This window comes from Microtus oregoni, unplaced genomic scaffold (genome assembly GCF_018167655.1).
Source record: "Microtus oregoni isolate MIOR12 unplaced genomic scaffold, Mior012 000006F_ref0000085, whole genome shotgun sequence".
Classification (NCBI taxonomy): Eukaryota; Metazoa; Chordata; class Mammalia; order Rodentia; family Cricetidae; genus Microtus; species Microtus oregoni.
This window is the reverse complement of record NW_024543065.1, coordinates 43088078-43101529: the sequence shown is the minus strand read 5'-3', so window position 1 is coordinate 43101529 and position 13452 is coordinate 43088078. Positions and strand designations below refer to the sequence as shown.

Genomic DNA, 13452 nt, shown 5'->3' with positions numbered 1-13452 from the left:
GAGAGACAGCTCAAGGAAATCAGGCAGACAGTGATAAGGCAGACACCAGACACGTTCCTCTGGCCTCTACATTTTTGTGGGCACAAGCATCCACACCATGCATGCATACAATACAAAACACACATGAAGGAATGATATTACTAATTTATATTTTATCATGAATCTAGAATTATATATTTCAAATTATATACTTTAGTAGTATAACAAATAGTGCTTTTAAAAGATACATTTCTTTTTATTTTATGTGTATGAGTGTTTTCCTTGCACCATGTGACTGTATGCCCTCAACGGCCAGAAGAGGGCAGAAGAGGACATCAGATTCCCTGGAATTGACGTTGCATACAGATGGTTGTAAGCCCAGGTCTTCTGAGCCCAGCAGCACTGGCTGCTCTTGAAGACTGAGCCATCTCTCCATCCTCTCCATATATAATCAAGCTTGAACTTTAAACCCTGCTTCCATTCCATGACCGCCCCCTCCACCCACCTCTGCCACTGATAGTCATGTGCTATCATACCTGGTTTTATGTGGTGCTGGGGACGGAATGCAGTACTTCAAGGCTGCTTATCAAGAGCGCTATCAAACTGATATCAGCCCTGAAGTTATTATTTCTGTACCATTGCTTTCTTTATTGTTATTTTTTTTCATTCCTGTAAATTCTGTTCATTGCTTGGGTCTGAGAGACCAACATTAGGTATCGCCCCAGGAGGGAGTTTTATTTTTAATTTATGTTTTAAGTTGTTATTGTTTATGTGTGCGAGTGTGTGTGTGTGTGTGTATGTGTATGTGTGTGTGTGTGTGTGTGTGTGTGTGTGTGTGAGAGAGAGAGAGAGAGAGAGAGAGGTGTTTGTGGGTTCCCAAAGAAGCCAGAAGAAGGCGTCCGATCCCTGGGAGCTGGAAGTGAAGACAGTTGTGATCCCCCTGATGTGGGTGCTGAGAACTGAATTCAATTCTCCAGTCCTCTAGGAGAGCAGCAAGTGCCCTTAACTACGGAACCATGCTGGTATTACCAGTCTTTGCCACAGCACCAGCTAAGGATTCAATATTGAGTAATGACTGTGATTAGCAGCCTGAAAATTTACTGATCAGGGAGGGACCTGCTTTCCACCCGTTGAGTCCTGTATTCAGTCAGAGCCCAGGTGTGAAAGAAAAAGGAAAACAAATCTGAAGGCACCAGTCTGGGCTCCGCGTTATAGTTTGAATTTATAGAGATTCCATGCGAAGCCAGGGGTGATAGCTCACGACTTTAAACCCAGAAGTCCGGTGAGTGAGACAGGAGGATTGCTGCAAGTTTGGAGTAACTCGAATACAGAGGGACGCTGTCTCACTAAAAAAAAAAAAAAAAAAAAAAAAAAAAGGGGGAAAAAAGATTTCGTTCAGTTCTAATGTAAATAGAAGCAGCGAGTTAAGCCCTTCCCTTCCTAGAAATTTGAACAGATCCAGATTCCGCCCTCCTCTGACTGGGGTATTGTCATGACAACCGCGTCCGGCGTCCTGTTCCGGACCACGCCTAGCGGTCCTTCGGCGCTTCTATTGGTCAAAAGTTCGTCGTGAGCGGCGCCTTTTCACGTTCATTGGTCAACTGGTAACAATGATGCAAGACCACATTCTCCCATTGGCTGACTGCTAATAGAGGGCGGAGCCTCTAGAAGACAGTTTCTGCGGGCTTTCTGGAGCTCAACACAGCACTCTGCAAAAGAGGATCTACCTCCGGATATTTGGAAGGATAAAGGTGAGGGGACCAACCTGAAGGTGAAGGGGCAAGAAGCGAGGGGCAGTGATAAAGGGATGGGGTGGACAAATGAGTTCCCAGGATCCCTGTGCCGCAGGGCGATGACCACACCTGCGGGCTCCGGCGCCGGCTTCGGCTCTGTGTCCTGGTGGGGTCTGTCCCCAGCGCTGGATCTACAGGCTGAAAGTGAGTCTCTCTACCTCAGGACCACATGCGGTCTTAGACAGAAGTGCCTTTCCAACCCCCACGTGTGCATCCCTCATAGCAGTTGTGTTCATTGCAGGGGATGTGTGTGTGTGTGTGTGTGTGTGTGTGTGTGTGTGTGTGTGTGTCTATGCGCGCGCGCGTGCGTGCGTGTGCGTATACGTTCCTTAAATTAAATGGCTTTGGGAGAGGAGCACCCCCACAATCTTCTTTGATGATATCGAATGCCATAATGCAGAGGTACAACTGCCTTTGGAACCCAGGCTGGAGTACCAAGCTTGCTGGATTCGTAGCTTCTAAAGGCAGCTGCAGGAATGAAGATTAGGAAGCTGGCCCCTGCCCGCTATTGTCTTGCCAGGTCCTCCCGTGGACCCAGAGTCACAGGCAGCGACAGAGCACAAGATCCCGGAGTTGGATGCCCTGCTGTTAGGCTCTGTGGATGGGCGACACGTGCTGCGGACGCTATCCAGGGCGGCTCTCTGGCCTCTCAGGAGGTTCAATGTGAGCTGGGATTCTGGGGTTGTGGATGGGACAGGATGAACTGAGAGCGCAGATTCCTGAGCCCTTGCGAGAAGAGAGGATTGGAATGAAAATTTCCGGGTCCTAGAGGAAAAGTGCTTGAGACTAGGCTATGGGTCTGAGGAGATGGAAGCTGGAGGCCTCAGACCCATGCATGTCCTAGGGCTTGGGGCTCCTGGGCTTCAGAAAGAGGGAGAGGCCAAGACAAGGTATCCAGTTGTGGTGCGAGGGATGGTTTGGAATCTAGACTTATGGCTGAAGAAGGAACTGGCAAGCTGGACTTAGTATTTCTTTCTTTTTTTTAAAAAAATTATTTATTTATATGTGTGTTCTGATGTATAACCACATGCCAGAAGAGGGCTTCAGATATATTATAGATGGTTGTGAGCCACCATGTGGGTACAAACTCCTCTCAGGGTCTCTGAAAGAGTAGCTGGTGCTCTTAACTGCTGAGCCGTCTCTCCAACTCCTGGACCTAATAATTCAAGCCTGTAATCACAGCTGCTCAGGAGGCTGAGGCAGGAGAAGCATCTCAAGTTCAAAGCCATCCTGAGCCGCAGAGAGTTGAAGGCCAGGGTTCAAGGATGACCGAGTGAGACCTTGCCTCATAATAAAAAGGAAAACAGAATAAGAGAGCTGGGATATGTAGCTCAGTGGGGGAGCGCTGCCTTGGCTTGTACACAGCCCCTGGTTGTGCTCCACCATAGGGGTGGAGGGCGGGTGCAGGAGGCTAGTGTTCTGGGCTCCTAGACCTGTAGAATTGTCTTGTCTGTCGTCCCTCCAGTTTTATGTGCTGGAGAATAATCTAGAAGCTGTGGCACGACACATGCTGATCTTCAGCCTAGCCCTAGAGGATCCCGAGAAGATGGGGCTTCAAGGTCAGTTGCCGAGACCCTAGCATCCAAACTCAAGGCTCTTCCTTCTCCCTTCAAAGATGCTGGCCTTCTGGAGATGGGATGGGCATGGCGCAGGGGCAAGCAGATCTCTGTAAGTTCAAGGCCAACCTGGCTTACAGAGTGAGTTCCAGGCCAGCCAGGGAATATAGTGAAACACAAAACACAAAATAAGGGTTCTGGAGAGAAGAACCAGAGGCCCTGAGTTCAATTCCCAGCAAGCACGTGGTGGCTCACATCTATCTATAATAGGATTTGTTGCCCTCTTCTGGCATGCAGGTGTACATACAGAGCATTCATACATAAAAAAAATTAACTAAATAGGTAAAACTTTGGGGATGTAGCCCCTTGGTATGGTGGCACAGGTTGTCTCAGCACTAGGGAGGAGGCTAGGAGGTTCAGAAGTTCAGGCTGTCCTTGGCTACATAGAGTTCTAGGTTCTGCGGGATGCATAAAATGCCATTTCAAAAACCAAACAGAGGCTATGGAAGTGGCTCAGTTAGTAAAGGTGCTACCAAGCTCGGTGACCTGAGTTTCATTTCTGGGACTCACATGGGTAGGATGAGAGAACTGACTCCTGGGAGTTGTCATCTAGCTGGGTGGTGGTGGCGCACGCCTTTAATCCCAGCACTTGAGAGGCAGAGGCAGGTGGATCTCTGTAAGTTACAGTCCAACCTGCTCTACAGAGTGAGTTCCAGGACAGCCAGGGCTACGCAGAGAAACCCTGTCTCAAAAACCAAAAACAACCCAAAATTTCAAAAGAGGCTTGAGGCTATAGGCCAGCTTGCCTTGCCTCCGTGAAGTCCCAGCTTCGATCTGCGGTGCTGGGTGGTGGCTGCAGCTCCTGAACTGGTGAAGTTTGCCACATCTTCCATTCAGCCTCCTCCTTCCCACCTCCCTCCAGAGCGGAGTGAGACCTTCCTGGAGCTGTGGGGGAATGCGCTGCTGCGACCCTCAGTAGCTGCCTTCGTGCGCGACCAGGCTAGCCGCCTGTCTCATCTGGTCCCTGAACCTGATCGCCTGGAGGAGCAACTACCCTGGCTCAGCCTCCGGCCGCTCAAGGTGCCACAGCTGCCCACCTCTGGGATGGAAGGAGCATGGCCTGTGGGAAGAAAGGAGATGGCTCCTACTATTGGGTCATAGGGTTAGGGAAGCCTTTTCTCGCTGAGTTTCTCTCTGTCTCTTTCTCTCTCTCTCTCTCTCTCTCTCTCTTTCTCCCTCCCTCCCTCCGCCCCCCCCCTCTCTCTCTCTCTCTCGCTCTCTCTCTCTCTCTCTCTCTCTCTCCTCATTCCCACTTAATGGATTGAAGAGAAACCTTCCCTGTATCTCTGGCTATCTCCATGTGTCCGTGGCTGTGCAGTTCCGCGAGCGGGATGCCCTGGAGGCCGTGTTCCGCTTCTGGTCAGGCGGGGAGAAAGGACCCGAGGTGTTTCCCATGAGTCGCCTTTGGGACTCGAGGTTGCGCCACTACCTGGGTTCCCGCTACGATGCCCGGCGTGGTGTTGCAGACTGGGACCTGCGCATGAAGCTGCATGATCGAGGGGTAAGGGAGCCTGGGAGCAGGTAGCCGGCATCTGAGTCCTGAGTGAAGCAAGAGGGCTGGGACTTTGACCCCAGGTATCAGGAAGAAAGACTGGGGTCTGAGGGAGAGTGATTCCTATAGGTATAGAGTTGGGGTTCCTTTACCAGATTGATCATCAAGTCCTTTTCCATCATCAAGGCCCAAGTCATCCACATCCAGGAATTCCGACGCTGGAGGGACACAGGTGTTGCGTTTGAACTCAGAGACTCAAGTGCCTACCACGTGCCCAACAGGACTCTGGCGTCAGGTCGCCTCCTGAGCCACGTGCGTGTCTACCCCCAGGCTTGCTCTGAGTCTTTTAGATCAACCTATGAGTCAAGGTCCCCGGTTTGGACCTCACCCGAGTTCTCATTTTCCCGTTTTTTTTCCAGCGTGGGGAACGCGTGGCAGCGCGAGGGTACTGGGGGGATATCGCCACGGGCCCCTTTGTAGCTTTTGGCATCGAGGCAGACGACCAGAGCCTCTTACGGACGAGTAACGGACAACCGGTCAAGGTGTGTGGCTGATGGGGTTGGGGTTCAGCCCAGTAGGCAGGTTTCTGCCCTCTGCCTTCCAAGTCCTGCCCCTTCCGCCAAATGCCTTTTTGAGCTCCATCCCTCATTTCGGTCCGGTGTCTCCAAGTAACAGGTTCTGTCCCCAACCTCTTGGACCCCACTTGGGAGCGCTACGATCTAGTTCTCTTACTATGTCCTAAACCCAGCCCTGGGAAAGCGACAAGAAATTCTAGCTGTCACCTGTGCGCAGTAAGCCCCACCCCAGCCAATCTAGGCCACCCCATAAGGTTCCTAGGCTAACATCGGGCCCCTCCCCTTTTCTCCTGGGCAGACAGCAAGCGAGATCACGCAGCATAATGTTACAGAGCTGTTCAGAGAAGTGGCCGCCTGGAGGGGCCCGAGAGCTATCCAGGGGTACCTGGAGTCGCCAGAGCCGGATGGTAGGAAGCCAACAGCTGCAAACTTCAGATGGGCTGTTTTTTCCCCAATTTTGGATGGAGCTAATTTGGAATATCTGGGCAGTTGGCCTTTCGTTGATGTCTGTTCTCTTTTTCTCTTTTATTCCCCCTTTCCTAAATCCTGACACCACCAGTAGGAGAATTCTCAGTCCTCTGTAGAGGTTTAACTGGAAACTGTCTAGATTCCCCCCAGACATCCTCGCCACTTGAATCCTGCCTTTCGCTCTTACTATTCCATCCCTTAGCTCATCCCTTCCTAAGAGCCTGTTCCTCTATTCAAAATAGGTCTCTGCCTCATGGGCCCACCTCCCCAGATTTGTGGGAATCCAGCTCAGAGAAAGGATAAAAGGGGGGGGGGGGTTCTAGAAGGACAAGGAAGGTGAACAAGATAGCTCAGCAGGGAGCAGTGCTTACCATCAGGGTATTGCAACCTAAGTTCGATCCCTGGGACGTGAGTAAAGGTGGAAGGAGAGAGCAGACTCCATAATGTTGTCACCTGACCTTTCACATGCACACTGTGAAACACACCATCACCAAAAAATAATTCTAAAGAAAAAGCCAAGAAAGCGACGCGTTGTCATGCATGTCATCCCAGCATTCAGGTCTTGGTAACAAATCCAGACATCATCAGCAACAAGATGAGAACCTGTCACAAAACAAAAACAAAAAGTAGAGAACATGGAACTCCAGTATTTGTTTGTCTGCCCACTCCGTGTGTCTTTTTGACTACCTCCCTGAAGATTTAGATTTTGTTTGTGTGTATATGCACGTACACTTGTAGGTGCTGTCAAAGACCACAAGAGGGCGCATTTCCCTAGAAAGGAGCTAGAGGTGGTTATAAACAGTCCAACACGAGTTTTGGTGCTAGGTACAAAGAGAAGCACACTCTTTTAGCAGGGTAAGTCTTCTCTCCAGCCCCAGAACTGATGTTTTTCTTCCCTTTTCTTGCAGCGCCTACTCGAGAACCCTTTACTATGCACTTTCTGTCCCTCGATTCTTCGCAGACTCTCCACCATAAGACCTGCTACAAGGGCCGGTTCCAACTGCTCTATGTGTCCTGCGGGTAAGCAGGACACAGGTGTGCTCATAGAGACCTAGCATCAGGCCCGGTTTCTTCTTTCTCAGGATCCAGGGATCAGTTTTACAGTCTCCACGTGCTCAGGGCCTTTGTCCTTACCCGTGTGTCACAGCTCCTAGCATTCGCAGGCTGGCCCATCTTCTCAAGCCCTGAGCTTGGGGCCTTTTCTCTTCGCAGGATGGTCCATCTTCTCAGCCCTGAGCTTGGTGCTTGCGTGGCCCCTGGAGGGAACCTGGTTGTGGAATTAGCTCGGTGAGCCAGAGAGGAGCAGGGTGGGAAGGTCCCAGCCGGGGCCAAAGCCCAGTCTTCTCACATGTGGTTTCCCGAACCAGGTACTTGGTGGACCTGCGGCCCAAGGAGTTGAAGGCGTTTTCTGACCGTGTTGGGGAGATAGCGCGGGCGGCTGGGTTCGCCCCTCATACAGGGGCCACCCCCTCGGAGACCTTTTTGCGCTTTTACAAGTTAGGAAACTCTACTATGGGTAGTGGAGACTCAGCTGTGGAATCTGCATTGATGCCCTGTAAAGTCCCGGCCCCTCCTCTAGAAGCCATAAACCCACTCCAGGCTGACCTTGTCCCTCCTCTAGAAGCGATGAGCCCACCCCAGGCTGACCAGGCTTCTCCTCTAGAAGCGATGAGCCCACCCCAGGCTGACCATGCCCCTCCTCTAGAAGTGATGAGCCTACCCCAGGCTGACCAGGCTTCTCCTCTAGAAGCGATGAGCCCACCCCAGGGTGACCATGCCCCTCCTCTAGAAGCGATGAGCCCACCCCAGGCTGATCAGGCTTCTCCTCTAGAAGCGATGAGCCCACCCCAGGCTGACCAGGCTTCTCCTCTAGAAGCGATAAACCCAATCCAGGCTGACCTTGTCCCTCCTCTAGAAGCGATGAGCCCACCCCAGGCTGACCACACTTCTCCTCTAGAAGTGATTAGCTCACCCCAAGCTGATCAGGCCCCTTCTCTAGAAGCGATGAGCCCACCCTAGGCTGACCATGCCCCTCCTCTAGAAGAGATGTGCCCACCTCAGGTTTACCTGGCCACTCCTCTAGAAGCAATCAGCTTGACCCAGGCTGACCTGGCCCCTCCTCCGGAAGTGATAAACCCAGCCATGGCTATATCCACCGTGAATACACCTCCCAAACCCAGGAACGAAAGCGGTCCCCCTTTAACCACTGAAGCAGGCCCAGGACTGACACCGGCTCATATAAGCAGCCCTCAGCCATCGCTGGCTGGGCTGCTGTCTTACTCTACGTTCTTTCTCAACCCCAGCGATAGGACGAGAATTTTAAATTCCTTTCCCGGACCACTCAGCTCTATGATTAGGGTGGTGGTGGCCCTAGATTGTTCTCTGAGTTATCCTGAGGCTGATCCCTGGCTGGGCGCACCACCCTGAGTTCCAGGTCTTCTCCTTTGCCTTGGGCCTTTCTCTCCTGACATGCTACTGTTGGGACGGACGAGGACATCCCCCACCCCAATGTGGTTCAAATAAAGAGCCCAGGGTCACCTCTGTGTGTCTGTCCTCAATCGGTGTCCAGTGCCGGGAGAAGTAGTTGGGGAGAAAGGGAGGAGGGCCCAGTAGAAGCCCTATTTGTGGGTTTACAAATGAACTTGGTCGTGTTTCACAACCTGGGGTCAGACACATGAGCATTCAAACTAAACAAGCTATGGTCACTGAAACTGACCCCCAAATAGAGGAGGCACAAGAAATCCTAGGCCTCTGAAAGACTGCAGTTTAGGGAGGGGCCAGGGCTTGGACCCCTAGGTGTGAAGGAAGAAGGACGGGCCTGGATTTCTGGGTGTGAACAGGGGAAGTTGAAGTCTGGACTCTGGACTTTGAGAGAAGAGGGGGCTGGCTTCCAGATTTTCCAGAGTCTGAGGGAGGAGGGAGTTGGGTCACCAGAGTCAGAAGGAGGGGGTTGTGGACCCCGGGCACCTTGGTCATCCAATTGTGGCTTTGCACACTCCTCCCCTCACACCCTGTTATCTCCTGTCCTGGGCAGGGGAGGAGACTGCAGTATATTTAGTCTTTGTCCTCGCCCTTATCTCAGTGTCCTCAGTGAGGCTCGAGCAGCCCAGAGGGGACCCAACCTCTAGAGACCTCCAAGGTCACTGGGGACACCCCTCCAGGACCCTCCAGGAAGCTCTGATCCCTTTCTCTCTCTTGAGGGATCAGCATGGCAGACGAGTAAGTAAATCTTGGACTGGATCCCCAAGGAACGGGGAGAGGGAGGAGTAATCGGGCCATTCCAGGGCGCTTGGCCTGAGTTGGTAGAATGCAGGGGTGGTTAGATTTCTGGGTGGAAATAAGTAAGCATTTGAGAATCAGACCCCCAGGGTCCGAGGGAGTGAAAGTTAGTAGCCCCGACCTCTTGGTCAGTGGAAGCCCCGTCATTGATTGCCTCTTCACGGTTTCTCTCCCTTCAGGAGCGATGCGGTGAGCGCTGTGAACTAAGAAGTGGAGCAGGGAACCCTGGTCCCAGAGTGGGCGCTGCAAGGGACTGGGGCGCGGTGGGCGGGGGAACCTGCAGCTGTAGGTGAGGGTCCCGGGAAGGACAGGATGAGAGGGTTTAGGCAGTGATTGTAGTCTGCTCCACCTCCAGGCTGGGGATCCTCAGCCGGCACCAGCCCCTATCCGACGCCGCTCCTCTGCCAACTACCGAGCCTATGCCACGGAGCCACACGCCAAGGTGGGCAGGGGTCCTAATGGGTGGGGTCATCGCTGGGCGGGGCTTCTGGATGCAGAATCCTCAGGGACCAGGGAGGGGCGGCACCAAGGCCTTGACGGGGGTGGCATGACTCTGGTGATGGATGGAGCCCTATTGGTGGGGCAGAATTTTTGAAAGGTGCAGGTTGGGCTTCGTGACAGCTGCCTGGGGGGCGGGACTTAGCTGCCCACAGCAAGGCATAGGCGATGGGGTGGGGAGCGGTGGATAGATGGGCAGTGTGTAGCTCTAGTTAGAGCCCAAGCTTCCGGTGGACTCGGGTTCTAGTTGAAGAATGGGTGGCCCAAATGTACCTGTACTCGAGTGAGAGGTGGGGCCTTGCAGCTTTGGGACCTCTCGCTGACCTTTCTCCATGTCACCCTGGCAGAAAAAGTCTAAGATCTCCGCCTCGAGGAAACTTCAGCTGAAGGTGATGACTTGTTCGGAGGGGCAGGGCCTTTATGGGCGGAGCTTTTCTGGGTGTGGTTTCATTTGGGAGTGTGTCATTACGTCCCCCCCCCCCACGCACATATGTGTGCGCAGAAACGAGACAGTTTTTGAGTAAAAGATACCAACTTGGATGTTCTGTCTCTCTGGAAGATGGAGGGACATTTTATGTTGCTATGCTTTTGGGAACACTGTTGTCGTCTTCAACCGTTCTGCAGACTCTGATGCTGCAGATTGCGAAGCAGGAGATAGAGCGTGAGGCAGAGGAGCGACGTGGAGAGAAAGGGCGCGTTCTGAGCACTCGGTGCCAGCCTTTGGAGTTGGATGGGCTGGGCTTTGAAGAGCTTCAGGTACCAGCTCAGAAAGCAGGGATTCCTGTCGAACCTGGGGCCGGAGGTTCCATGTTTCCGGTCTGGCAACCCTTGGGTCTCAGGAGCACAATCACGGTTTCCCGTTTCACTCGGGACCTTATGCCAAGCAATACAGACAGCGTTACAACATCCAAAACTCAGTATATTTCTCCAGCCGTTCCCTGCCAAGTCTCAGGACTCTTAATTCCTAGCCATATTACTTGAAGTTCCCTGGAGTCCACTCCAATGTCGTTTCCTTCCAGCTCCCCCTTCCTCAGGCCCAGGAGTCCAGATCTCAGCAGTTCTCTCTCAAACTCAGGAACCTAGCGTTCAGTCCTCCTCCCTCAGACCAGGGAACCAGAGCCCAGGCCTCCTCCCTCAGACCCAGGGATCCAGAGCCCAGGCCTCCTCCCTCAGACCAGGGAACCAGAGCCCAGGCCTCCTCCCTCAGACCCAGGGATCCAGAGCCCAGGCCTCCTCCCTCAGACCAGGGATCCAGAGCCCAGGCCTCCTCCCTCAGACCCAGGGATCCAGAGCCCAGGCCTCCTCCCTCAGACCAGGGAACCAGAGCCCAGGCCTCCTCCCTTAGACCCAGGGATCCAGAGCCCAGGCCTCCTCCCTCAGACCAGGGATCCAGAGCCCAGGCCTCCTCCCTCAGACCAGGGAACCAGAGCCCAGGCCTCCTCCCTCAGACCAGGGAACCAGAGCCCAGGCCTCCTCCCTCAGATCCAGGGATCCAGAGCCCAGGCCTCCTCCCTCAGACCCAGGGATCCAGAGCCCAGGCCTCCTCCCTCAGACCAGGGAACCAGAGCCCAGGCCTCCTCCCTCAGACCCAGGGAACCAGAGCCCAGGCCTCCTCCCTCAGACCAGGGAACCAGAGCCCAGGCCTCCTCTCTCAGACCAGGGAACCAGAGCCCAGGCCTCCTCCCTCAGACCCAGGAATCCAGAGCCCAGGCCTCCTCCCTCAGACCCAGGAATCCAGAGCCCAGGCCTCCTCCCTCAGACCCAGGGATCCAGACCCCAGGCCTCCTCCCGCAGACCAGGGAACCAGAGCCCAGGCCTCCTCCCTCAGACCAGGGAACCAGAGCCCAGGCCTCCTCCCTCAGACCCAGGGAACCAGAGCCCAGGCCTCCTCCCTCAGACCCAGGGATCCAGAGCCCAGGCCTCCTCCCGCAGACCAGGGAACCCACTCTCCAGCCTCTCTCTCAACACAGATGCACTTTTTTCAAAAGGACTTATGTCGGCAGCTCCATGCTCGGGTGGACAAAGTGGATGAGGAGAGATACGATGTGGAAGCAAAAGTCACCAAGAACATCACCGAGGTGGGAATATTGGGGAAGTCTGGGCACCCTCACAGTAGACTGCTATCCCCAGGTCTGTGGCTTCAGGCTGAGGACTATGGCTGTCTGGGCTTGAGAACTCAGAGCAGAAAGCAGTTAGTGGTGTGCCTACACCGTGGGAAAGGAAGTTGTTTCAGCAGAGAGACGGCACGAGGCAGCGTGACTGGACTATTGAATAGTAAATTAATTGAGACCCTGTCAGGGAGTCAAGATCTGCACATTGCTGGGCTGGGCTGTTAGAAGCTTTGATGGGGCCGGGAAACATCCGAAAGAGTAGGCATGCAGTTGGAGGCATTTTCTCTCTTTCTTTCTTTCTCTTTTTGTTTTGTTTTTTGAGAAAGAGTTTCTCTGTAGCTTTGGAGCATGTCCTGGAACTTGCTCTGTAGATCAGGCTGGCCTTGAAGTCAGAGAGATTGGCCTGCCTCTGCCTCCTGAGTGCTGGGATCAAAGGTGGTGCCAAAGCCCAGCAGTTGGAGGCTTTAACCTGGAACCAGAGCTCGAAGAAAGGCAGGAGCTTAGATACTGATGGCAAGATAGGGATAAAGGGGAAATGTAGGTTGGAAGACTAGGGAAGGAAGCAGAGGTAAGGGGATCTCCACGTGGGCCCCATGTGGTCGTCCCCAGATCGCAGATCTGACCCAGAAGATCTATGACCTGCGTGGCAAGTTTAAGCGGCCCACCCTGCGAAGAGTAAGGATCTCTGCAGATGCCATGATGCAGGCTCTGCTGGGGACCCGGGCCAAGGAGTCCTTGGACCTGAGGGCCCACCTCAAGCAGGTGAAGAAGGAGGACATTGAGAAGGTGAGTGTGGGTGAGGGTGAGGAAGGCAGATGCTTGAGAGGGTCTGAGGAGCCACAACCACGGTAAAGTCCAGACAGAGAGGGTGGAGGTACAGGGGGAGGGGGAGACTGGGGTGCACAGGGGAGACAGGAAGTACATGGAGGTGACTAGAGGGGCATGGAAGAGAATGGACATTTATGGAAGTTGGTCAGATTGTCTAGAACCAGATTCTTGGACAGGTATTCAGCTCAGCGTAGAGTGGTCTAGCAAGCTAGAGGGGAGATAGAAGGTATTTAGGGGATAGATACCAGGAAGAGTTCGTAATCTCTGACCTTTCACCTCCAGGAAAACCGAGAGGTGGGAGACTGGCGCAAGAACATCGACGCGCTAAGTGGAATGGAGGGCCGCAAGAAAAAGTTTGAGGGCTGAGCCCACGGGCTCCCACCCTTAGCGCCGACGATGTCCCTGAGGAATAAACCTCTCTGAACTGGAAGTGACTGTGTGTGCCTGCTACCCTGGAGTTTAGACATGAGAAAAGATAGGGGCAATAAGGATTGGCGTCCCCCCAAACCATATGGGGGTGTGGTCACAGGCAAGCTTCGAATATGGGTTTCTAACATGGGGTAGTCTCCTCTGCAGGGGCACAGAACATGCTAAATCCAAAGGAAGATGAGCCAGTGGGCCCAGAGGTGACTCTGTGTGGCGAGCACTGGCTGTTTTCCCAGAGGGCTCAGGTTTGATTTCCAACACCCACATAACAACTCAGAATTATTAGCAATTCTAGTTCCAAGGGATCCTATCCCTCTTCTGGCTTCTGTTCATGCAAACAAACTATCCATATGTATAAAATTTCTTAATTATTTTTTTAAAGTGCCA

General features: G+C 53.3%; 2 protein-coding genes across 3 annotated transcripts; both read left to right on the top strand.

The window, feature by feature from the left end:
• The first annotated feature begins 1709 nt into the window (after positions 1–1709).
• Positions 1710–8350, top strand: Dnaaf3 (dynein axonemal assembly factor 3). Its single transcript, XM_041654507.1, has 14 exons — positions 1710–1730; positions 1828–1916; positions 2293–2435; positions 3238–3331; positions 4251–4408; positions 4707–4889; positions 5067–5192; positions 5300–5422; positions 5754–5862; positions 6832–6943; positions 7136–7210; positions 7291–7489; positions 7649–7858; positions 7985–8350. Exons 2-14 carry the CDS (start codon positions 1832–1834, stop codon positions 8348–8350), a joined length of 1983 nt encoding a protein of 660 aa, XP_041510441.1. The 5' UTR covers positions 1710–1730; positions 1828–1831.
• Positions 8351–8992: 642 nt separating this feature from the next.
• Tnni3 (troponin I3, cardiac type) lies at positions 8993–13069 on the top strand. Of its 2 annotated transcripts, none has more exons than XM_041654176.1 (8): positions 8993–9142; positions 9382–9391; positions 9558–9644; positions 10048–10089; positions 10325–10456; positions 11671–11778; positions 12421–12597; positions 12922–13069. In XM_041654176.1, exons 1-8 carry the CDS (start codon positions 9132–9134, stop codon positions 13003–13005), a joined length of 651 nt encoding a protein of 216 aa, XP_041510110.1. In that variant the 5' UTR covers positions 8993–9131; the 3' UTR covers positions 13006–13069. The 2 variants fall into 2 exon arrangements, with proteins under 2 accessions (XP_041510110.1, XP_041510111.1); XM_041654177.1 differs by having other exon boundaries at positions 8994–9142; positions 11689–11778.
• The last annotated feature ends 383 nt before the right edge of the window (positions 13070–13452 follow it).